General features: G+C 37.9%; 1 protein-coding gene and 1 long non-coding RNA gene across 4 annotated transcripts in view; one reads left to right on the plus strand and one right to left on the minus strand.

The window, feature by feature from the left end:
• AP1AR (adaptor related protein complex 1 associated regulatory protein) overlaps positions 1 to 22,613 on the minus strand; it is a 29,532-nt gene extending 6,919 nt beyond the window's left edge. The window contains exons 1-8 of one of the 3 annotated variants that reach the window (XM_069593520.1): positions 22,507 to 22,603; positions 22,147 to 22,325; positions 12,176 to 12,224; positions 10,633 to 10,659; positions 6,287 to 6,312; positions 4,001 to 4,097; positions 2,706 to 2,804; positions 252 to 310 (exon numbers count right to left, since the gene is read on the minus strand). In XM_069593520.1, coding sequence (XP_069449621.1) covers positions 252 to 310; positions 2,706 to 2,804; positions 4,001 to 4,097; positions 6,287 to 6,312; positions 10,633 to 10,659; positions 12,176 to 12,224; positions 22,147 to 22,229 — 440 coding nt within the window. In that variant the 5' untranslated portion in view covers positions 22,230 to 22,325; positions 22,507 to 22,603. Of the gene's footprint in view, positions 1 to 251; positions 311 to 2,705; positions 2,805 to 4,000; positions 4,098 to 6,286; positions 6,313 to 10,632; positions 10,660 to 12,175; positions 12,225 to 22,146 lie in introns of all 3 variants that reach the window. The other 2 variants (XM_069593519.1, XM_069593521.1) reach the window with 2 other exon arrangements.
• Positions 3,549 to 10,110, plus strand: LOC138442315 (uncharacterized). Its single transcript, XR_011257636.1, has 2 exons — positions 3,549 to 4,145; positions 8,235 to 10,110. It is a non-coding gene; the product is annotated as an uncharacterized lncRNA (long non-coding RNA).
• Positions 22,614 to 26,676: the final 4,063 nt, after the last annotated feature.

The following is a 26,676-nucleotide window of genomic DNA, read 5'->3' on the forward strand; positions in this document are numbered from 1 at the left end:
CATCACATTCTATACGAAAGATGTAATCACTCTTAAGAATGCAATAAAGTCAATTTAAAATAAATGATGATGATTTTCCAACATAAACAAACGTTCTCAGTATTTTACAAGACAGTATCTTCAAGAAACAACTGTTCTTTTTATGGAGCACGTACACACAAACATGTATGCAAACATCCAGAGACGAAATGCTTTCTCTTTAGAAATAATATTTCCTACCACAAAGGGAAGAAGTATGTTTCATTATTTACCTTTGATAGTCTCCATTGTTGGAAGCGCGGCATCGCTGCACAACTCTCTGCCTCTCTTGCTTTGGAAACATAATGTGACACAAGATCAGTCTGCTGTAAAATTATATTTTCTAAAACTATTCATGAAATGCCAAAATTTTAAAACTTAAAAAATGACTCTATTGAAGTCTTTTTCCTTAAATTCACCACTGTTCACTTCTATATCATCTTATTTAAGAGCAGAATTTCTCTTAATTTTTCAGTGTATAATCCTTACATGGTCAGAATATTCATAGGGCTATTAAAAATAACTTTAAAGATATATATTGGTAACTTCCTTATTGCACCTAAGACCTTCTAATAACTGGAAAGATGAGGAGCAAGAAAGTAATAGTTAAAACAGTATATGCAGTTCTGTTCTGGGTGAAATTAGCAATAAAATAAAAGAACTAAAAGACCTGGCTGAGTTTACTCAGAAACAATAAAAACAAAGGATTTAGAAAACCTGTCAGGAGTGGTGGCTCTGACAGTTATTAGTCGTGTGTCCCTGGCATGTCCTGTATCTTCTGTTTCTTCATCTGTAAATTACAGACGGCTATAATACTGCCCTAGCAAATTCACAGCGCTATTGTGAAAATCAAATGAATTCGCATAATGTGTAACCTCTGCGTCAGTGTATGCTGTACAGACTGCATGTGTTCCCATATCTATTTATTCAAGAAGAAAAAAACTCAAGAACTCAAATAGATTCTGCATATGGAATCCTTTTTAGTCTTTAAAAGGCAAGCAGCAGAGAATTATAGTAGAAAGAGATGGTTAAATTAGAATCAGAAAAATATTTACTTTCTTAGTAAATGGTAGTTAATTTTAAACCTTTTCCATGCCTTAGAACTTACTAAACAAAATAAAACTCCCTCATATAATCTGATTAATCTGTCAAAACACCAAAAACAGGAGAAAGAGGTAAAGAGCACACGTCACACAGAAATTACATGGAAACATGATACATGATTTTTTAGTTTCTCTAAGTCACAGTAGTTATTATGCGACATAATCCTTGTACTGCACTTCAGTTCACACGGCAGCAGAGTTCATGCGGGCAAAAGACGGCGCAAGACACTAAGCAGAAAACTGGCTGAGCGATGCTTGAACATGGGCTCTGCCACTTATTAGCTGTAGGAGCTTAAGTTATTTAATATCTCTGTTCCTTGGTTTCATCGCCTGTGAAATGAGGATTAAAAACACTATCGTTCTCCCAGGATTGTTGTGAGGACTAAATAAGGTAAAACATGTAAACTAATCAAAACAATTCCTGCCAGGGCTCCATAAATGTCTGGTATTAAGCTTGTCTGGCATTATGAGAATGCCATATTTGAATACCACATGGTAAATTATGATAACACTATTATTTTCTCTGATAATATGTCAAAGATTTCCAAAGACCCAAATTGTCAATCTCCCAAACACACAAGTACAAAGATGAAAAATATAGTATTCCTATGTGGCGAAATCACTTAGCTTATCCCAATTTTAGGAAGCATAAGAAACTAACAGTTCAAGAAATTGGTGGCGGGGGTACGGAAAAACTTCACAAAAATAAACTTTAAAAAGCTGCAAAAATTGTATTTAAAGGTCACTTTTGCAGTGTTTCATGGAAGAGTATATTTATTTTTCCAACGGAATACTGAATTTTGGAAAAGTAAATTTGTTCTTTGGGATAAACAAAAATTGGTGTTGTTCAGTCATTAAGTGGTGTCCAACCCTTCTGCAACCCCATGGACTGTAGCCCGCCAGGCTCCTCTATCCATATGATTTCCCAGGCAAGAATACTGGAGTGGGTTGTCATTTCTTTCTCCAGGGGATCTTCCCAACCCAGGGATTGAATCTGTGTCTCCTGTATTGGCAGGTGGATTCTTCACCATGGAGCCCCCTGGAAAACCCTAACAAGAATTAGCTTCTCCTAATTTAAAGCCAAACAACGCTCAATGTCAAGTATAAAATTTGATGCTATTTCTAGCTGCTAACGGAGAAAGCAAATGGCACCCCACTCCAGTACTCTTGCCTGGAAAATCCCATGGACGGAGGAACCTGGTAGGCTGCAGTCCATGGGGTTGCTAAGAGTCCGACACGACTGAGCAACGTCACTTTCACTTTTCACTTTCAGGCACTGGAGAAGGAAATGGCAACCCACTCCAGTGTTCTTGTCTGGAGAATCCCAGGGATGGGGGAGTCTGGTGGGCTGCTGTCTATGGGGTCGCACAGAGTTGGACACGACTGAAGCGACTTAGCAGCAGCAGATAGCTGCTAAAGACCCACTAATTTGCCTTTAAAATTCCTAAGAGTGTAGGAATAAATAGATTCATTGTTAAACAAGAAGCCCTTGACTCTAGGGGAAAAAATGTCCCAACTAAGATTTGTCAGAGAAAATCAGGAGAAAAGCAGCCCTAAGCATATGCTGGGGTCTTCTCCCCTCACCTCCAAGAGCTCTCGCTGCTTTGCTGCCCTGGCTGCTTCACGCTGTGCAGCGTATAAAGCTTCTTCTTCTAGTCTTAACTTCTCTTCTTGTAAGGCTAACTGTACATGAACAAAACAATAAGGATTAACAAAAATCAGAACCTGTCTAACTGCTCTAAAGATAAAATGTTTCTATTTATAAAATAAAAAGAAATTATTAAAAAAAGAATTGAGCTCTACAAAGCATAACAGAATTGAAATTTTCAATTCTGTGATTTATTTCAATTTCTCTTTTTACAAAGTATTTCAAATAGTATCAAACATATTACAGAATTCTTAGAAGCTGAGTCATAAAGTAGAGCATCTAGTTTGCATAAATACAAGACTGTTTCTTTCTTTAGAATATGCAGTGATCATTCTCAACAATCATTCCAATGCCTATCACCCTACTTAGTGTATTGTTTGGGCCCTTGTTAGTTCAAGGTCTTCAAAACTAAGGTCGATCATATCATTGTCTACCAAAGTGAAGTAAGCTTTCACAAAGTTCATGTCACATTGATACATGTGTCCTGAATTTTATTACTATCATTAAAAAATTAATTCCAAATTTAAGTTCCTGCCATTCATAGTAGCATACAAACTGCTTTAGTGATAATCTGTTGCAAGTCAAATCAAATTTAAAAATCAAATTCCAACACAATATTTTTCTTTAGCCTAATATTAGCATCTATTGTATAGCTGAAGTTAATGCTGTTGAAATCATTAATTGGAAATAATTTAGTATTAAATAGGTACTAAACAGACTATTTTTAAATGTATAATGGAATATGACTAATTCCATTTAGTTGAATGAATAGCAAAACTATTTATAGGCCATTTCTATAAATATACTAAAATAAATAGAACATTTATGATTGTTAGAAGTACTTGGTTCACTTATTAAGAGTAATTAAATCCAAGACTAACAGAAAGATTAAAAAAAAATGAACCACTTTTTGTGAAACACAATCATTTTTTAATGTTAGTTTTAAACACGAAGGTTCAGGTATTTTACCACAGTGCCTAACTGTGAGTTCAGAAGATCGTTTTCAGAAGGATGTATTCTCTTCACTTACTGGCAGCATACGATTGCTGATAAATTAAACCAAACTAAGCCAAATTATTATATGCTGGAATAATTTTTTTAAATAATTTTCATCTGCGTCTATCTAAATTTAGGTCCAATGACTATTCATATGCAATATATTATTTAATAACACCTTTCTCCTATAAACAGAGACATGATAAAATATATTAAGCAACATGAGACTAATTACCTCTTTTTGGATTTTCATATCAAGATCTTTCTGTTTTTCAACAATGGAATCATAATGCTTCTCTCTCAGGTCAACAATTTCTTCCTCAGTAAGAGGCCTACACAGAAAAATAAGGAAGAGAAACAAAGTGAAAAGAAAAGTGCTGGTAAGTTCAAGTTTAAATAAAACACTCATAAAATCAGTGAAATTCTGAAATTTTACTGTCAAAATGTGCTAAAGCAATTTGATGCTGATTTCAACTCTTAAGGGTAAAAAAAAAAAAATCATACATTCTCGTACTTTTTGTATGTACTAATTTGGTACTTTCTGACCATATCCCTAGATGTGCATCATAAAAAACCTCAGTACACTATACTCTTGCTATCAGCCCTCATGTCATTCTGTAATTCTTAACTCTCTTACCCACTGCCCTCCTATTTATCCTGCTCAATCCCCTTGGCCACCTCAGGCCCTTGATCCTTCCCTTGTCTCTCTTGTTTATCTATCCTGATCATCTTCTGGCTTCACTTCACTTACAACCAATATGGATCCCATGGCAAATCTGAAGGACTCTCTTACCCACACAATCACCCTCTTGCATAACCTTCATTATACCTTATTCACCCAGATTACTCATTCTCTGACTCTGGATCATTTCCAAGATTAGCTCTTCCTGCTGAGAGCTGCTAGAAAAAAATCAAACATACACTTGGGCCTCTGCCCCTAGCAATACCCTTTACTTATACGTGGCCAACTTCCTTGCATATACTATTCTAATTATTTCAAAATCTTCACATACACACTCTTTAAGTTCCTCATGCAAACTCTTTTCTCTTAGAAGTCAACTGCATCCCACTACGAGACATGAGGAAACATGTCTCCAACCATCAAATCCCTCAATTTCTTGCCAGTCCTCCTCTTGCCTAGATCTATCCTCCCTTCTCTCCTTTCTTTCCTCGACACAAGTGGCATTCCTTAATTTGTTCAGGGTCACCCACCCTGCTTATACTTGATTCATGCGTCATTGGTGCTAGTCCCATCCCACCCCTACTCCAGGGAATTCTGCGGGCCACTGCACCATCAATTAGCCCCTCTCTTCTTAAGTCGACTCGTATCTGCTTTCACCTCTCTTCCTTGTGAAGACAGGAAGAAAGGAAAGAAGAAGGGAAAACTTTCAATTGATCTACACCTGTCTCTTAACTACTGCTCCCTCTCTTTCCCAATTGGGCCAAAACGTCTGAAATTAAGTTTGATTGAAAACGCATCTGGCAGTTACTATGTATCAGGTTCTCTTTTATGTGTTTTGCATATACTAATGTTAACTTTTGCAACAACCCTGTAAGGTAGATGGATACAGGAAATGAGGCAAAGACAGATTATGTCCACGTAAGTCATGGCAAAGCTAGAATCTGAACCCAAGTAGTCTAGCTCCTTGCTCTTAACTACTCTGTTTCTCTTACCTTCTATGTACTTACTCCCCATTCTCTCATCGAAAAATGGCCGTCTGCCTCTGCTTTCATTACTAGGTAATCAATGGCTTCTGTGTTGCCAAATGTAATAGACAGTTTTAAGTCCTTATACTATTACTTCCGTTTCCTGTGGCAGTGCTGGCCATTCCCTCCACTCCATCTGTCTGTTAGTCTGTCTCTACCTCCTTCCTTGGCTTTCTATGCTCCTCTGATTGCTTTTGCCCACTGCTTCTTGATTGTCCTCTGAATCCTCTTCTAAGTGTCTGTCTATTTAATCCTCAAACCACTAAACCAATGCTCTCTCTCCATGATCCAACACCCCACCTCCTCATCTTCTCCAGCCTTAGGTCTTGATAATTATCATGGTTTTAACCAGCACTGTATATAGTAATGTCTCCTCCTACATTTGTTCCTCTAGCCCTAACTTCTGCTGGGCTTTTTTGTGTGTGTGTGTGTGTTTTGAGGTATTATTTATACAAAGTGAAAAACATGATTAGTAAAACAAGTTTCAGAATGTCATTAAGGAAGGAAAAGGGGTATAAAGTTTTAAAAAATTCAAAGAAATTTACTTATCAATATTAATATAGTTTTTTAAACTAAAATACACATAAAAACTTAGGTTCAATAAGAAAGCACTTAGGCACATTAAAATCTTTGATGTTTAAAACAATCTTTTGAAATGTTATTATTTATCTCAATCTTATAGAAAGAAATAACCAAGGTCCTGAAATGTAAACTGTTCAATGCCTCAAAGCAAGCAGATGACACAGCCTGGATTTTTAGAAGCTTATTATAGTTTACATAGAAGTAGTTTGTTTAAAAAAAAAAAAAGCCTTACCTATGACTGCTTCCTGGGCTTTCTCCCTGTACAAGAATTAATTAAACAATTACACAAATTTTACTAGCTGAATTCTATTTAAGGCAAGCCAATAAAATTTTTATTTAGTCAAAATTTTTTCTGCTTATCTATCTTTAACAGATTTCATTACTAAAAGTGTTTTAAACAAAAAGCTTTAACATTTTACTATTTCTCAAAGGCAGAATTTACTTTAATATCTAGCTTAATTAAAAAGCAACCAATTGCTGAGCATTTCCTAATTTTTTAATAACAAATATTTATTATATACCAAATGAACTTCTGGGTTCAAGATGGTACTAGACAGACATACTCTCTATGCTCTGATTATTTACAACTGATCTTCACTATTTGCAGACTCCAAAACTGCAAATTCACCAATGAGCTAAAATTTATTTGTAACATCAAAACCAATACTCCCTGCATTCTTGGGGTCATTCACGAGCATGACCAGAGCAGCAACAACCCAAGCTGCCTGATACGCACACCCCAGCTCAGGCGGAAGGCGATGCTCTGCCTCCCTGTTTCAGCACCTGCTGGGCGCCCTCTGAGCAGCCTATGCAGTGCCACTTTTTTGTCCCTTTTTCTGTTGCTGATTTTGCTGTTTGAAATGACCCCCATGTGTAGTGCAAAGTGCTATCTATTGTTCCTAATCACACGAGAAGTTATGATAGTTTGTGAAGAAAATATGTGTTAGATAAGCTACATTCAGACATAAATTATTACGTGCTGTGCACAGTGAGTTCAAAGTTAATGAATCAATAGTATACATTAAAAATAAGATGTCAAACAGAAACACAAAACAAAGTTATATGTTGTTCAGCTGATAAAAATGTGATCAGAAGCTTGCAGGAAGCTAATGCTGTATTTTCCCTAGGAGTAATGTTCTGGTATTCACTAACTGAGCATTCACAGCAACTTTATAGAACATAATTACCATGGAGTTATGCATTTCTTACATATTTGAGCTATTCACATCCCACAACTAAAATATATGACTAAGTAACTGCAGAAAGAAAATTCCAAATGGTCCACATCAACTTAGGAAGAAGCACTGCAAAGCAGGACATGACATTCAATTAAACCAAACGCTATGACATGAGAGAGGAACAGACTGGTCAGCAGACAAACTCAAACCAACAAAACGCCACTTAGGAAAACATAAGCAATCACATTTTTTTAAAGAAAAGTCGTGAAATGTGAGGATGAACTGTATTGAAGGTTAAGAGAACTCTTACATTTAGTACTTGTCAGAAACTTTAAAAATACCCTGTTAAGTGCTTATTTAAAAAAATACATAAAATTAAAGTTACTTCTGAAAAGGGAAAGAAACTAGATTCTACGAAACATTAAAACTATCTGGGAGAAATTTTACTGGGAAAACAAAAGGTTAAAAGATAGTTTCTCAAATATGTTCTATCAGATGATAATAAATATGTATTACTATTTTAAAAATGGAGTTATACCCAAATTAATTTGGGAAATGCTAAATTGGACAATTTGAAATGATTTTAACAGTTCTTTAACAATTTCTTTACTAGTTCTTCTCAGAACCTTTAATATGCTAATTTATACTGAGACTAGTATCGTGTACACACTATGGGAAATGCTGGGCTAAAGAATAATTTAAATTTGGTGTAATATATTTTCCTCTTTCCTCAGAAAACAAAAATGATACAGAAAGAGAAAACCAGCAATGCTCTTCTATATACATTCACTTTAGAGATGTGAGAAGTAGGCTCAAGGAAGGTTAAGTAATTTGCACAAACTCATATAATTAGTAAAGATCAAAATTAACACACAAACTAAAACTCTAACTATACCAGTGCCTAAGAAACATATACCATACTGCACTAATTCTAAAACGTACTTTTTTTCTTCCCATTTTAACATTTCTGTACTTGGGATACATCTTTAAATTGATTTCTAGATGAGGTGAAATGTAAAAGGAAAGATATATAAGCATCTGAATGCAGAGTTCCAAAGAACAGCAAGAAGAGATAAGAAAGCCGCCTTCAGCGATCAATGCAAAGAAACAGAGGAAAACAACAGAATGGGAAAGACTAGAGATCTCTTCAAGAAAATTAGAGATACCAAGGGAATATTTCATGCAAAGATGGGCTCGATAAAGGACAGAAATGGTATGGACCTAACAGAAGCAGAAGATATTAAGAAGAGGTGGCAAGAATACACAGCAGAACTGTACAAAAAGATCTTCAAGACCCGGATAATCACGATGGTGTGATCACTCATCTAGAGCCAGACATCCTGGAATGTGAAGTCAAGTGGGCCTTAGAAAGCATCACTACGAACAAAGCTAGTGGAAGTGATGGAATTCCAGTGGAACTATTTCAAATCCTGAAAGATGATGCTGTGAAAGTGCTGTACTCAATATGCCCGCAAATTTGGAAAACTCAGCAGTGGCCACAGGACTGGAAAAGGTCAGTTTTCATTCCAATCCCAAAGAAAGGCAATGCCAAAGAATGCTCAAACTACCACACAATTGCACTCATCTCACATGCTAGTAAAGTAATGCTCAAAATTCTCCAAGCCAGGCTTCAACAATATGTGAACCGTGAACTTCCTGATGTTCAAGCTGGTTTTAGAAAAGGCAGAGGAACCAGAGATCAAATTGCCAACATGCGCTGGATCATGGAAAAAGCAAGAGAGTTCCAGAAAAACATCTATTTCTGCTTTATTGACTATTTCAAAGCCTTTGACTGTGTGGATCACAATCAACTGTGAAAAATTCTGAGAGAGATGGGAATACCAGACCACCTGACCTGCCTCTTGAGAAACCTGTATGCAGGTCAGGAAGCAACAGTTAGAACTGGACAGGGAACAACAGACTGGTTCCAAATAGGAAAATGAGTGGGTCAAGGCTGTATATTGTCACCTTGCTTATTTAACTTATATGCAGAGTGCATCATGAGAAATGCCGGGCTGGAAGAAACACAAGCTGGAATCAAGATTGCCAGGAGAAATATCGATAACCTCAGATATGCAGATGACACCACCCTTATGGCAGAAAGTGAAGAGGAACTAAAAAGCCTCTTGATGAAAGTGAAAGAGGAGAGTGAAAAAGTTGGCTTAAAGCTCAACATTCAGAAAACGAAGATCATGGCATCTGGTCCCATCACTTCATGGCAAATAGATGGGGAAACAGGGGAAACAGTGTCACTTTATTTTTTTGGGCTCCAAAATCACTGCAGATGGTGACTGCAGCCATGAAATTAAAAGCCGCTTACTCCTTGGAAGAAAAGTTATGACCAACCTAGATAGCATATTGAAAAGCAGAGACATTACTTTGCCAACAAAGGTCCATCTAGTCAAGGCTATGGTTTTTCCAGTAGTCATGTATGGATGTGAGAGTTGGACTGTGAAGAAGGCTGAGCGCCGAAGAATTGATGCTTTTGAACTGTGGTGTTGGAGAAGACTCTTGAGAGTCCCTTAGAATGCAAGGAGATCCAACCAGTCCATTCTGAAGATCAGCCCTGGGATTTCTTTGGAAGGAATGATGCTAAAGCTGAAACTCCAGTACTTTGGCCACCTCATGAAAAGAGTTGACTCATTGGAAAAGACTGTGATGCTGGGAGGGGTTGGGGGCAGGAGGAGAAGGGGACGACAGAGGATGAGATGGCTGGATGGCATCACTAACTCGATGGACACGGGTCTGAGTCAACTCTGGGATTTGGTGATGGACAGGGAGGCCTGGAGTGCTGCGATTCATGCGGTCACAAAGAGTTGGACACAACTGAGCAACTGAACTGAACTGAACTGAAATGTAAAAATAAACAAAAAGAAAACTGATAAAAATATAATGGCTAAAGTCAGAAAGTGACTGTAAAACAAACATATATAAATTCTACTCTCAGAAATTTGTGAAAACTATGGGTCAAAGAATGGTTTACTCTGGATCATTGAGGAATTTAACCTACTTAGTGGCAAAATGTTAGAAATATCTTTTCTTAAAGTTCCTCAAGTTCTACAAAACACTGTTAAAACCTGTTTTAAAAATATGTATCTATAAACACATATATAAGTGATAGATGAAACTATATATATTATATACATATGTGGTATTTTACAGAGGCTGCATATACATATGTAGTGTTACCTATCTTTCATCATAGAAAATTCTGAATAATTTGCTAATATAAATTACTAAGAGAAGGAAATAAGGGACTAAAAAGTAAAAATAAAAACTAAAATGTTAAAAATTCTAAAAGAAAAGATAACATAATGAAAATGTTAAAAAACAACTGTCAGAAGTAGTGAGATGCTCTTTGAGAACAAATTGGATTTTGTACTACTGTGAAAATACTTACTTCATCACTTTCTACTAGATTCTCAAACTGAAACAAGAAAGAAAGTGTTAGGATGAATATTTGTCTAAGGTACATGTCTCACAAAAAATTTTAAGTCACTTTTTCATTTCAAAAATAATATACCTTTATTTTATAAGATATACGTAATGTATCTCTTTATACACCATTTCATTTGATTTATAAAACAAGACAGCCAAGATAAGAATACATCATTTGTGACTTTTATTAAAAATAATATGGAAAATTACAGCAATTTTCTATATAAATCAGAAACTTATATACCAAAACCTTCACCTGAACTAGCTGAATTAACTATTTCGTGGATCTTTTAAGTCCACACTGCCAGAATTTCCTAATTCACCTGAGTTCAGAAAGAATTATTTAATATTGTAAGTCCCTCAAGAAATAGAACTAAAAGATATTCAAGAACTTATCTTATGTTTTTATTTATTCATCTATTCATTTATATAACTATTCACTGATAATCAAGATGGTAGTTGCTATTTCTAAATACAGTGTCTTTCTAGAGCTATAAATGTAAAAAATTTGATCATAATGTGATGAATGCTATCATGTCAAATGACCAAATGAAAGTCATCATGTTAAATTATATTATGAAAATATTTATACTTTAAAATAGAAATAATATGATATGTGACTACTTGAAAGAAAGGAAAATGTAACTGTTAATATTTTTTTGTTGTTTAAAGATCAGGAAACAGTGAATTCAAAATGTTTAGAAACTACAAGAATCTAAAGTGATGACTTTAAAGTATTTAACCTTATTACTTTGAACTTATATTTTGTGCTGGTTTGTAATTTATTAAAAACAAACAAATAAACCTAATTCCTGGTTCACATGTTTCTTTATTTAATATAACAGGCAGTTCTGGATTGGCTATAGGTGTTGCCACATATAAGTGTTGCAAAGTAGTCCAATTTGTTCTCCTGTCTAAGCCTCTGATTCTTACCCATAAAGCAAGGTGACAACCACCTGTTCAACAGAATTGTAGCAAGAATGTGCAATGACATTGATAAACTATATGGAGAAGGCTGGTGCATAGTAGGGACTGAGCAAATGGCAGATTCTGTCATTATGTTTTACATAGGAAAGAATAATCAACTCAGTGAGTCTTTCTGTAGAGTTGCTTCAGATCAACTTGCTGCTCTGATTCTGTCACAGCTCTGCTAGGGCAGGCCAGTGATGTCTAGACTCACAGCTACTAAGCCGCTGTAACTGACAGAAGAGTGCCCTCAACCTCAGCTGTGCAGGGCAGAAAAGACAAAAACAGAACACAAAAACACTCTCCCTTAAGCAATTCTATTAGAAGAACAGGACCTTAATCTTCTGCTAACTTGTTTTCCCCATTTACACTTCCCCCACCACTCCAATTCTTTCCTTCTTCACCAGCATGGACGATACTGAAATATAAATAGTCCACTAAATTTAGGTCCACATCCTTCCCCCTAAATAAAAAAAAAAAATGTCCCTCTTGCCCTTCTCAAGGTACTTTTATCCAATCAGACTTACAACACTACTTACCTCTATAGTTAAGTGCTCACCTCTTGAGCATGTTCTAAAATACTTGGATCTGGGAAGAAAAACAGAATAACAACTTTAAAAATTACAATTAATGCTAAAACTGAGTTACTATAGTTTATAATGTAATAAAAATTATTTCCTCAAAAGCAACTTTAAATTCCCCAACATATGGCATCTTATATTTACAAAAAGGAAACATCGAACTTACAAAAGAATACAGATAGTCCAGATTTTTAAATGCAGTTTAAGCGTTTAGTCAACTCATAATTTTCTATTGGTCCTAACAGTTACAAAACTGGTAATCTTAAGTTAATTTATATATATTTATTACATAGAATAGAATACAATTAAATTTAAAATTTTATCTCATTCTTTTTACTGTATCAAGAAAAATATCTTGTTAAAATACTGGTGTGTTAAATAATCTATAAGAGCATGTTCCCAATTTTGTTAGAGAAAATGTATAAACATATATGATTCCACAAACAACAAAAATCTAAAAAGATGCTAAGAGTGGTTATCTCTAGATGGTGGGACCACATGCAAGCATGCATGCCAAGTTGCTTCAGTCGTGTCTCTCTGTGACCCCATGGACTGCAGCCCGCCAGGCTGCTTTGTCCACGGGATTCTCCAGCCAAGAATACTGGAGTGGGTTGCCAGGCCCTCCTCCAGGGGATCTTCCTGACCCAGGGATTGAACCCATGTCTCTTATGTCTCTTGCACTGGCAGGAGGGTTCTTTACCACCAGTGCCATGTGGAAAGCCCCAGTGGGATCATATATGTTTATACAAAGCCATGCCTGCAAAAGTAAGAGAAAGAAAATGAAAAACAATATACTTCATATATACATCAACCAAATAATCCATTACCTTTTCCAGCTAGGGCCAAATATTGACTTTACTTTTCATTCCTCCTCACAATGTATACATATGTCAACTCAGCATGATGCATACCTTATATGTCTTACAATTACGTCAATTATATCTGAATAAAGCTGAAATTTAAAAATTCTAATCATTTTTTTCTGCTCCTACTAGTGAAACTCACATGCAGTCAAATAATGTCTCCTATGTAATACCTGCTCCAAAGATATGACCACATTCCATTAACTGTATGTCTTCTAACTATTACAGTATACAAGTTGGTACAGGTCAGAGTCCCTCAAACTCCTTTACTACTGCAAGTGCCTGGAAATTTTAAAACTTTCACTTATAACGTGGATCCTATTACTGTTGCCTAAACTGATGGCAGAGAACACCCGCCATCTTCCCATGGGGATCCAAAACTCACACTGTGGGTTCCTAGTGTGTCAGGATTCTTTAACAGAAAGCACCCCTCTGGGAGATGGAAAAATCCAGGAGTTAGGACAGATCAGAATACTTTTTATTATGTGTATGTGTGTGCAGAGATGCAGACAGGTTTAGTAAAAGAGAATGGTGTATTACCATGACTAAATGTTTATTATCATAAAGAATAAAAAATAATTTTTCCTGTACAATCTTTATTTGCTAACAGATGCAAAGCAGTTTTATTGCCCATTAAGAGATCATCAGTAAAAACCAAAACATTTGGTATTATCAGAATTATATTATTACCATAATAATTATATTATCATAATTCATGAAATATATGCAATGTAAATAAAGTACCCTAATATTCCAGGCATCTAGTGCTCCCATTCTTCTATCTTTCCCATTTTTCAAATAAAAGCAGAAATGAGATGAGTTTTCCAGTAGCACTGTGTTCTGGTATCATGATTTACGTTTAAAGTGCTATATGCTCTCCCTCAGCAATCATCACTCTCTTCCTTTAATGAAGAATTTGTCTCTGACTATATGGGGAATGAAAACACCATTATTTCCTTCAAGTTAAGAGAAAACGTGGGCTCTCGTAAGAATTTGCTCCTGCAAGTGTCAGGAACCATGTAGATCATAGAGAAATGAGTAGGGATAAAGGCACAGAGAAAGAGGGGATGTACGGATAATTATGCAATTAAAATTTGAGCCTAGACAGTGTGGACTAGAGTGGTGTCATTGAGAGAAATGAATAGATTAAAGAAATATTTAGAAGATAAAAATCAGCTGGTGAGGGAGATGGACTGGAAAATGCAAGATGATGAGAAGGGTCATAATCTCAATGGGGATGTAACAGAAAAGAAGCAAGTGTCAGGAATGGAGGTGCAGGAGAAAAAATAAATGTGGTAAATCCAAGACCCAAAACTTAAATGCCAGAGGAGGAAAAGGAAAAAGGACAAAGTGGTGTAAAAAGCTGCAAAAGCCCTCTAGGATCACAGTATCACATAAAATACAGCTGAGTGGTGATGAGCGGTGAAATAATTGGTTAAAGTCACATCACATGTGCATCATGAATTTCGTCATAAGCCCTGGAGGGAAGGGGAAGATGACAAATAAAATGGGGAACAATCCACCATTGTATTCAAGAGCATGTATATTCAGGTGCACTAATTATGAGCTGCTGAAACAGGTTCCAAAACCAATAATTTAAAACAAAAGTCTATTTTCCCTCTTTTTAAATACAGTCTAGAACTCTCCAAAGCAATCCTTGCACATTTCTTTACACACAATCATCATGTCCCTGAGAGCTTTCTCTAAGTAATGTTAAGTTTCTGTATAACCATTCTACTGTTGCTAAAGAAGTGAAAGTTGACTCCAGTATGTAAAGGGTATTAAAGAGGTAGAACAGATAGGCTATCCTACTCCAAATGATCATGGCAAGTAAAAGAGCTTGTAAGAGTCTGAAAGTAAAAGGGTACAAAAACGGTGATTCTTGTATATATATCTGTTTATCAGTGCTATCAAGGCAGATATTAAGACAATCATTTATTTAGGACAGAATCAGTCTCATTAAGAATAGGATGAAAATACAGTTCTTTATGCTTCTACATGCTATTTCGCAAAGCAGGCAAATACTCTTATATCAAAGTGACTTAAGTAAAAGATAACTTAAAAATTCTCATAAATCCTACATTCTTGTAGTTCCTTTTCTTCATATTCTACTGTATAATATCTGTTAAAATAATAGTCTTTCATCTTCTGTTTGACATTATAAATAATTAATGAAGCATCATGGTAAATTTGTTCCATAGTCTATTAAAAATTAAAAGCTCCTCAGGACTCTTCTTTTCTGGACAGAGGATTGGAAAGGTTAGAGACAGAAGCCCTGGCAAAAGCTATTACATTGATGACCATGGACAAATCATTTTTCAAGTAGTATCAAATACATCAATGCAGGTTTAACCATTCCAATCTCAAGGGATAATCCATCAACAGATTTTCCAGGTAGGAACAGCATCAACATAGGTGGTAATAATAAAGTAATAATATTTGCTGTTAAATAAGTCTCTCCCTAATGGAGGCAAATTTAGGAAAAATGGATGTTCAAAAAACTTATTATGTTCCTTTTGCAGAGGGCTTTTGCAGAGAAGAGGCAAATCTTCCTGCTAAACATGTTGAAGACAGAAAACACAGATTAAAAAAAAAGCCACTGTCCTTTAAGAGAAACCTGACTTAGAAGAAACCAATAACTAGAAGGGACCTTAGAGGTCTTTTATTTCTTTCTCACTCATCTTCTGCAGTCTATGAGCAGCATCTGAAATTGTAGACAACCTTCTTCTTTTAAAAACTGTTGCTGCTTAATGTGTCCATGATTTTGAATCTTCTAATTCTTCTTACTTCCCTGGATGAATGACGGACATAGCTATGTATTTATATTTAAAATATAAAAATGAGTAAAAATTGACCCATGATTCAGGAGATTTACAGTCTAATGGGACAGACACACAGGTGAATTAACAACTACCATGCTCTGAAAGGGCTATGTTCTCAAGAGGAGCATCAAAAATCAGCTGAAGAAGAAGGAATCAGCCAGGCCCCCAGTAGTGGAAAGAAATGTTTAGGGAGCAGCAGTAGCTACCAAAAGCAAAGGGGAATGAAAAGATCAAGACTGTATACATTAATTCTGTCAACAAGTATTTACTAAACATCTACATACCAAGCATATAACCTGGAGTTGGGTAGTCAATGGTAAGCAAAGTAAGCACGAACGTGTTCCTTTAAACCGAGAGCAGGAAACGACCATTAATCAAATAAGCACACTATTGCAGGTTTAGTTATAGTCTGAGGAAGTGCTGACAAGATAAGGAAGACGGTTCCATTATGGTGAGAACTTACCCTCGGAGTGTGGGAAACAGACTGGGAAGACTTCTGTGAGAAATAATCTTTGAAATGGCGACTAAAAGATGAGTAAGTAAGATTTATCTAAGTAAATAGGGAAGAAATTGATTCAAGGAAGAGTGTGACAAAATGAGGCAAAAACAAACAAAAAACGCAAGGAACAGATAATGTGAGGTCTTGAAAGCTACACTGGAGATTTCAGTCTTTATCCTGGAAGTATGGTAAACCACTGAAGAAAATGGTAGGGGACATTCAGAAGGCATAATCTACAGAACGTGAAAACTTGGGACTTGGAGGATGAGTGAGAGGGAGGACTTTCATATGCTTCTCAGACTCATGGCTTCGGTAATTGTATATCGTTTTGCCATTCACAAAGTATGGCACAAAGTAGTAAAAATACTTGGGGTTTTAAAAAAATGGTGGGAAAAAAAAGGAGTAAAGAACTGTGAGAAGGAAAGAAAGGTGAGCTCAACTTTACAAACTGAATTTGAGGTTATGTTTGATATCCAAGGGGAAATACTCAGTAGGCAATTAAGATGCTCAGGGCTCAGACTGAGATGACTGAGCGCATTAGTATGCAGGTAGTAGGTAAAACCATGTGCTTTCCTGCCATCAGCCAGGGAAAGTATATTATGGAAGGCAAATATATTAAGGAAGAACAGAGGGAGATTCAGAACAGAGCCCTGGGGACTCCTCAAGGTACAACCCAGAATGTCCAAGAAATTCATACTCATTTCAGGCTACTACGGTTTTCCTTCCTAACTTCTGAAATTCCAAGAGAAACATCTTACGCTTATATATTTCTCAAAGCTGACAAATATGCAGAAAACCAAACTGAATCTCTCAATAATGACTACTTATTACTATATTTTAGTAATACACATTATTGTAAAATATTTTAAAATTCTCATCGGTACTCCATATGGTTTCTAAAAAGAAAGTCAACACAAAACTGGTGGGATGTATGTTTCACTGTGTAATGTTTTTCCAAAGGTAGGGGATAGTTTGAAAAAAAAGAAGAATACGTACTATTTCCTAGAACTTACAAGTTCACAAGTAATATTCATTTGACAAACATGAGATACTAAAAATGAAGAAAGATAAAACATAGTTCCCGACCTAGAAGAGCTCTCAGCCCATACCACTGTATATACCAGGAGGCAGCAGACTACAGTCCACAGGCCAAATATGGCCCAATGCCTGTTTCTGTTAATAAAGTTTTAATGGAACACAGTCACCTTCATTTATTTACATACTGTCCTTGGCTGCCTTTGTGCTAAAATGGCAATGGTGAATAGCTGCAACAGAGATGTTATGGCCTGCAAAGCCTAAAATGTGTATTAGTTGGCCCTTTACAGAAAAAGTCTGCAATCCCTAATACACAGTAGACTTAAGCCTGTAGGAAATACTATTTCCTCAGGGAGATAATATTGTTTCAGGGGGTTAGAGCAGGTTTCACAGGGAAGGTAATATTGAAGGATAAGTAAAAGCTCACCAAGAACAGGAAAAGAATAAAAATATCACATACAGAAAGGCATAAGAAGACAGAACGCTGCATGTTAGGAAAGCAGAAACAGGTAGCGTCCGTTTGGTATACCGGGTACTTGGCATATGCCAAGCGAAAAAATGACGGAGAATCCTTTCACTGACTTCCCCTGCCTATGCTGCCCTGTTCATGTCAACAAGGAATAAAACCTACAATTTTAATGCTGTACTCTAAGGGAACTATAAATAGAAAATGTAATTAGGCTGGAAAAATAGATGAAGGTTATCTTGTCAGGTGTCTGAACTTCATACTACTCTGAATTGGAAGATTATCATTTATCAAAAAAAGTTAAAATACTAAGGTTTATGAATGAGTTAAAAGTTTTCTGAGATTAGAATAGTCAATGTTTCCTTTTAATGTTATTTGATTGGTATTCTGACAAGATTTTCTGAATGAGAGAACAGAGAGTGAGATCACACTCTTTACCCAAATGCACACCTGCATATAATCCTGCGCATTCAGATGGACACTATGTTGTATGTTTGAATGCCATGCAATTCATCATCTGTCACGGAAGGAAAAAAAGGCTGGGCAACTTAGCTGTAGGAAATAGTGTGCAGATGGAAACTGTTAAGCCAGGGAAAGCCAAGTATGGGTTTTAGAAAGTTTAATTCCACTGACAGGAAAGGAAGATGGCCCAAAGCAGAGAGATACACCAGGGAGAGCAGTCTAGATGTCACTGAGCAGGTGATTTGAAAGACAAAGTTTAAGAAAGAAGGACATAGGTTCAGTATATATTAAGAAGACACTGACTAGCAGCTTAGGTGGTGCATGCAGGCTCAATCGAGCCCAATCCTTTGCAACCCCATGCACTGTAGCACGCCAGGCTCCTCTGTCCATGGAGTTTTCCAGGCAAGAATACTGGAGTGGGTTGCCATTTCCTACTCCAAGGGATCTTCCCAACCCAGGGATCGAACCTGCATCTCCTGCACTGCAGGGGGATTCTTCACCCCTCTCCCCCTAGAGGACATAAAGTTTGTAGCACAGAGACTCTGAATGGGAGCTGTTACAGGAGTCCCGAATCCCTGATTAGGGGATAAATGAAGCAGAAGAAGAAATCTAGGGGGAAAGAAAATGCAGGATTTCAGACATTTAATGGTAGACAGCTATTAGATTCTTTAGATAAGTTGACATGAGGAGCCTTGGTACATCCAAGTGTTCCTGTTCATGATAAAGGTTCTCAATTCAGAAGGACCTGGGCTGCAAACCCAGCTCTGCTATCCTGGGCAAGTTAAACTTCCTAACTTTTAATTCTCAATCTATCATGTCTCTAACAGTACTCACCTTCCTCACAGGATTGTGGTGAGGAATAAATGAGATAATGCAAAATACTTAAGAATAGTGCCTGGAACACAGGAAGTAATCAAATGTTGGCAGTTATTATTAAAATCATTTTTACCAGGAAAAAAACAAACAGAAAATCATTGTGAACTATCATCTGAAGGTAACTTTGCTGCTGGAGCCAAAAAGGCCAACACATGTTAAATATCAAGGGGGATATAAAACATGACCATTTCTTTTTATAGTCCATCTTAGCTGGAAGCACTATGTGGAATTATACAGTAAGATAAAAATGGGAATTAAAATACAACACAACAAAATATATTGGATCTTCAGTTTGAGAAAGAAAAAAACTAACATGCTAAGTGTCTATGCACCAGATTTCTCCTATCACGCAAGGAAAAAGAACTGACCAGCAGATGGAGCCCTCTAGACTATATGGGTAAGGCAAAACTCCCTATAGTGAAAAAGGATGACTCATTAGGATGTCTAAATGTTATCCCTGAAAGATACTTAAAAGATATTTAACTTCTTTTGTTTTAACCACCAAATAACTTTACTAGTATCAAGATTTCTGGCATAACACTGATATTTATATTCTGACTAGTCGACATATTCTAGAACATAAAATACCACAATTCTCTAAAATTTTACAAATTTAAAAATAGATAATTCTGGTTTTGTACTTGGATAGTGAAAAATGAGTGGTCTGACTCTGAGATACTTGTGGGAAATCTACAAGGCTCAAAAACCAGTCCCTGGATTATAACGTACCCTTGTGAGGCCCAGCTTAAAGTGGCCTAAGAAAGCCCAGGATTCTTCATCTAAGGTCATCACATTGACAAACAGAAATCAAGTTTTTGTGATTGCTCCTCAACTTTTTTGTTCTTGGATGAACTACTAGTTAACCATCTAGACCTATACCTGAAAGAAAATCAGAACTACCAGGGGATTAAAAAAAAAAGCAACTACTAAAATGACAGGTAAAGTTTAACCTTATTTGTAAACAAAAACAAACTATATTCACCTATCTCTGCATGTTTATTAGAAGCTCCTAAAACAAAGTTAAAATGAATAACAACAATAAGTTAATTGAAGATTCAAGTAGTGGACTGTCCAAACCTGCATTTCAGGATTAAAACAGAAGGATGGATGTCATCATTATATTGTTTTAGGTGACAGTGTCTACAACCCACAGACTCTCATTGCCTCAACAGAACTTGTTTGTTCAAGTCTGGCCCACAACCAAATGAGTACAGCTCCCACTATTAAGATTTTATGGCACATCTACAGACAATTAGCACTGACAGTGATTCACTGATTTTTCCCTTATCTTCCCTAAGCTGCAAAGTTCATGTGCTCAGGGAGTAAAACCCGTAATTTTAATGCTATACTCTAAGGAAAACACTTTTAGTTTGTAAAATCAGCAGGAAAGAGCAAAAAGCCAAAATCCCAAAGACATGAAATAATGTACTCTGAAGTGAAACATAATGTTGTTTACTTCATTTGGGTATAAGATCCCATTTTTAATTATCCTACAATATAACTACATATAAGCATAAATAAAAACAATAACAAGGTCAAGGATTCTGTGACATCTAGTCCTAAGGCAAGCCTATTAAAGCAGCTTGACTAAATGAGAGCATCCACAAATAAAAATTAGAAGTAATTTAGATGACTTCTGTGGAGAAGATAAAATAGCTGCCATGCTCCCCTGTAACGGTAATAGCCCTTAAGTTAGGGAAATTAAAATACGAAACTAGGCCCAAAGTCTTTAAATCCTTACTTTTTCATTCAAGGGACACAGTGTAAAGCCCTAGCTACTCAGAATCAGAGGTGACAAAATGCCTGATGAACCAATGAGTAATTCATATTAGATCTACATCACCAAAAGATCCAAATGATAAATCATTTGGCTTCAATGTATGTTGAACTACCTAATGATGTTGGTTAAATGGGACAGATCCTGAAAACTTGGCAATCTGTTTCATAAAGTGCAAAATTAATGCCATTTCTTACATAAAGTGGTGTGCTTCAGATTTTCAATTCTAAGTTTGAATTCCTGGGAAATATTAGACAACAACAAAGTCAGTTTCAAAGGCATTTGTTTTAAGTTTTTAAATGTCTTATGAAATAAACACAGAAAAAAGGAATAATTATGAAATTCTATTATTCTATGGATGATGTCAGTAGAAAAATCTATGCATATCCCAGATTTAATCAAGAAAACTTCAGAAGGACTGTGATTTCCCTGGTGTCACAAAATTTGTGGGTAGCAATCGGGGCATGACATTCCTCTCGAAATTCCAAAAACTTAATATTAAAGAGTTATACACTGTCCCTCTTGTTACTGGTATTACGAATCTAAATGCCCACAGGAAACCTAGCAAATCGTAAATATCGAAGAATTAACTGCTCAATGTCTGGAACTTAATTTTACTCCAACATCCAAATGATTTCTACTAAAAAACAAAAACAAAAACAAAACCCCTCTTAGGGACATAACTTTTTGGAAGCAGATTCTTCACCTGCTCCGTCAGTGCCAAAGAGAGAATCAAATACAGAGCTACTACCACCTTCGGCAATAAACCCAAGTTCAACGCAGGGTGTGCTCAGGCTGCGGTGGATCCTTCTGCTCTACCGCCCTTTCTTGGGAGGGTGCCCCGAGCTTCCCAGACACGTTGCCTCCCGTGACTCTTCCCCGCGTGACAGCGCGCCCAGCAGGAATCTCGCTCGGAGGCGGCAGAAGCGACACCTCGCCCGCTTTTCAGCTTTCCCTGGAAGGCCCCTCCAGATCAGGGCCCCACTACGACCACCCACTCGACGTCTGTGCAGCCGCAGGGTCGCTGGCCGCCCAGCCTCCTCTAAGCCGACGGGGGACTGACCGGGGTTCCCCGCCAGGCCGAATAGGAGGAGCCAGGGGCGCCGGGCCCCTCCTCCCGGGGGCTTACCCTCCGCCGCCTCCTACACGCTGCAGCCGCCCAGCTTCCTTGCGGAGGAGTCCGAAGCACTGCGTCCAGCAGCAGTTCCCCATCGCATGCCGTCCAGGCGTCGCCGCTCCTCCTCCTCCCACTCAAAGCCCAAACCCAGGCCCGGAAGCCGCATCCGCGCGGCACGAGCCGAATGGGGACTCGGGGGCCAAGGGCGGGCCGGCCGGAGCGCGGCGGCCTGGAGGCAAGGGCGACGGAAGGAACAAAGACAGGGATTACTCTTGCGGCCGCCGAGTCGCCGCCGCGCGAGGGAGGAGGGCCGGGCAGGGTCTGGACTCCCTCGCAGTCCGCATGGCCCCTCGGTCGCCTCAGCCCCCGAGCCCAGTTCGAGTGACCGCCTCCCGCTGCCGAAGGAGGGCAGTCCCCGCCCTCCGGCGCGCCCAGGCCGGCGCCTCGCCACCGACGCCGCCACACCCCCGGCCTCTCCCGGGCCCCAATAGGCCGTTCCCTCGGCCGCCCCGCCTCCTGCGGCGACTGTCCCTGACGTCACTTCCGCCAACACCGGCGTGTGCCGGGGAGTTCTTGAGTGTGTTTTGTTCTGTTGGACCTTGACCTGACTAGGAAATCTTAACACCTTGCAGTTACCCGCCTCTGGTCCCAAGAGTCTCCAGTGTCGTAGGAGCAAGGCTCTGTTTTCGAACTTTGTACCAAAGCCTTGTGAGCCCCAGGTCAAGAGGCATCAGGTGTGAAGGGGACACTTCTCTGGGAGGTGTGTGCTTAGGTTTTGTGTATATTACACCCTAAATGGCAAATAGTCAGAGAACCGATTGTGGTTGTTTTGAAGCACCAAGAATTTTTTCTATTTGGTCTCCAGTTTGCGTTTCAGTCTCCATACTGTGAGCATTGTACGGAAGTTTATAAACAGTACCCTACTGGCTTTGCTTTGTTTAAAATCAAATCTTCAAATAATTTCAGAGGTCTAGAGGAAATAAATTAGAGGCCTAAGATAATTCAGGGACACCAGACTTACCAGTCCAAGCGTATTTTCCAGAACAGTAGTAGATGGGAAGAGATAGCTACTCTGATGCGACTTGGTTTGCCCCACTGTCCTCAAGTGCTGCTTTATGACTGGGTTTTTGTCTGTGGTTGACCTTAAAACCGGTGTAAGGCGTGGCTTAGTAAACGCATGGTCTAGAATGCTAACTAACCAGAGGTACCCATTTTTAGACTGTCTTAATTTAACCTAGAAAAATTGGTACGTTAAAAAAAATTATTATTAATGATAACATGTTCTTTGACCTATTCATTTTCTTGCTTCCTAAGTTCTAGACCGACCTGGGTTTCAGTCTTAACCCCGCTGCTTAACTCATTTTGACCCTATTTTGGTCTTAGTCATTTTTTGTAATCAAGTGTATAGGGATATATTTGGCCCAATAATCTGCTATCAGTGAATGTTGGTGGAATGACTTAATAACTTCCTGAATAATGACTATTTTCTTTCCCTCTCTCACCCCTGAAATCAAGTAATATGTTTGTGAAACAGTCTTTAAATTTTAACTCTAATTGTTTAAAGAAACTGTAATTTCTATTCCAGCTGGAATTTCTATTCCAATGGAATTTCCACTCCATGGAGTACTACTCAGCAATGAAAAGGAACATATTATTGATACACACACTGGAGGAGGGCATGGCAACCCACTCCAGTATGCTTGCCTGGAGAATCCCCATGCACAGAGGAGCCTAGCAGGCTACAGTCCACAGGTTCACAGAGTTGGACAGGACTGAGTGACTAAGCACAGCAGAGCACACTGATATATACATGTTGGGGTCCTTTAATGGACCAGAACCTGGTGGTCTGGAGTCGAAGATAAGAAAGTGAAAGAAGGAAAGAGGCTAATATTCCCTGGGTTATGCAGCTGGCCTTCGCGCTCCAGGGAATCAGCCAGAAATAGAGAGAGAGAAGGAAGGACACGGGGACCCAAGTCTGATGGAACAAAGGTGCTTTATTGAATTCTGTGTGAGTATGTATACCATATTACAAGGTAGCTTCTTCAGATAAAGATCAAAAGACCAGGCTTTACAAGTTACCAAGGAAACAAGGAGCAATAGAGGCCATAAGGCCAAAAGGCAATCCATATCAAAAGAGGGTCGTAGATAATCTCTTTGACCATATGGAAAAGCTAATGAAGGAAATCCTATGCAAGAATCCCATCTCTTTGACCTCAGTCAAGCCACTCCTCTTGATCCTTTCAGGAACTGATAAGGAACAGAGGGTTCAAGAGAGATAAGAAATAGCACACAGGAATCCTACTGTTAAACATACCCTGCCATACATACCTTAAGAGAATCTGTAGGAAAGTATATTAAGTGGATACAGCATCAGATTCCCAACTATGGGCTTCCCTGGTGGCTCAGAGGTTAAAGCGTCTGCCTGCAATGCGGGAGACCTGGGTTTGATCCCTGGGTCGGGAAGATCCCCTGGAGGAGGAAATGGCAACCCACTCCAGTACTCTTGCCTGGAGAATCCCATGGACATAGGAGCTTGGTGGGCTACAGTCCACGGGGTCGGACACAACTGAGCGACTTCACTTTCACTTTCACATTTGGGAATGGTTATGAAATCAGTAAGACAATAGACAAATGTATCCTGGTAAGATATATATGTTTCATTCATTACAGCTAAAGAATTTATTCATATGGCAATTACCCAGGCACAATATTCAGTTTACCGGTAAGAGACACAAATAGATTATTTACAATGATAACCACTTAATGTCAGCCTTCTAGATAGATACCACTTGCCCACCTTCCAGGTAGTGGGACCTTTCTATGTCTTTGCCATCCCTTTCAGAAGTTCTTTTCTGTATTGTAGTTTATCCTGTAGTCAAAGCAAGAGTTTTTCTTATAGATACTCTGGAGTCAATCAGGATGCAATCTGTACCTTGAACTGTCTTTTGGATTATGTAGTTCCAAATTTGAATCTTTTTGCTCATAACTCCTTGTATATTGACTACTAATCACTTTTTGTTGTTTTGAGATTGGTTGCTACCATCATGTTGTTCTTGGGCCTAGGGTTTCTCTGCTTGGGAAGAATTCTCTGCACCCCATTAGCACCCTGGCCTACTGAGTTTATAGAGGTAAATGCATCCTTTTAATTCACTGGAGCATGTTTGAATTACCAAAATTTGCACAGGATACTACATATGCCCACTATAGATAATAAAATTTGGCATTGTTAGTATAAATGATTAAGCATTTAATCAAATGCTTAGTAACATAAAAGTGCTTAGTGTAATATACACTATAATTCCTGTAGTGTGCTGTATATTATGCTGTAATTATGTGTAATCTCATAAATGTAATATAAATATTAGTTGTTACTATTATCCACAAGCCAAAGGAGATTTTCATCAACAAGTATTCTCTCCTTTGTAGCTATATCCTTGGCATTCCATGAAGAAAAGTTAGCTTTTTCAAAATTCTACCTCGTATACATGCATTCAGGCATACCCTACATTACTTCTTGAAGTCAGGCTCTAAGAAAGTGTGGCCTACACAGGAATGAGTTCTCCAACTCTCAGGACTTATCTGTCCCATGATCTCCCTCTTTCTAGGATGGTCAAAATTGAGAATATCCACTAATAGGGAGACCTTATCCCTGGCCAACTAGGAGTTTTTGTCTTGGAAACCCCAAATCTCACCAGAACACAATAATCCAGTATCATTATGGTCCCTAAAGTCTTGTTATTAATTTTATTTTTAAATTTTTGATTAGACTGGGTCTTCATTGCTGCGTATGGGCTTTCTCTAGTTGCCGTGAATAGGCTTCTCGTTGTGGTGACTTGCCTTGTTGCAGAGCATGGGCTTTAGAGCATGGACTGGGTAGAGTGACTCATGGGCTTAGCTGCCCTGCAAACTATGGGGTCTTCCCAGAGCAGGGACTGAACCTGTGTTCCTTGCATTGACCACTGGGACCACTTAACCAGTGGACCACCAGGGAAGTCCATTAGTTCTTAACTATATAAAAAGACCAATAGTCCAGTCCAGGCTTGACTTAACCCAACATTACCTAGTTTTTTGGTACATATTTACTTGTATTAAGAAGTGAAAAATTAAGTTGCAGTAAAGCTAGTTTCAGCCTCTGAATACTCAACAGCTTGAAAAGAGCATAGTTCTATAAAATTAAGTCCTAACATTTTGCAGGCATGTCGCAGCTTAACTTCAGACTTTAAAAACAAACATTTCTCCAAAAAAAGTGCAAGTGAACTAGCTCTCCCTACAATGCAGACCACCTTTGTGTTATCATACAAGAGAGGCTTACCTCCTTAAAATCACTCTTCTCAAATGCCTTTAATTCCTGGAGTGGTCTTTTTGCAGAGGTAAATAGCTAAATGGACACTTTAAGTGATTTTCTGAGAACAAAGGAATACAGAGACAGGCTTAAGATAAAAGGAAAACTAGAAGGGGAAGTTACTGAACTCTTGGCTGAATCACCAGTGCTCCATTTATTCTCACTTTTGGTTGTATAATGAGCTTTATTAGCTGCTCAGT

Source organism: Ovis canadensis, chromosome 6 (assembly GCF_042477335.2).
Source record: "Ovis canadensis isolate MfBH-ARS-UI-01 breed Bighorn chromosome 6, ARS-UI_OviCan_v2, whole genome shotgun sequence".
In the NCBI taxonomy this organism is placed as follows: domain Eukaryota; kingdom Metazoa; phylum Chordata; class Mammalia; order Artiodactyla; family Bovidae; genus Ovis; species Ovis canadensis.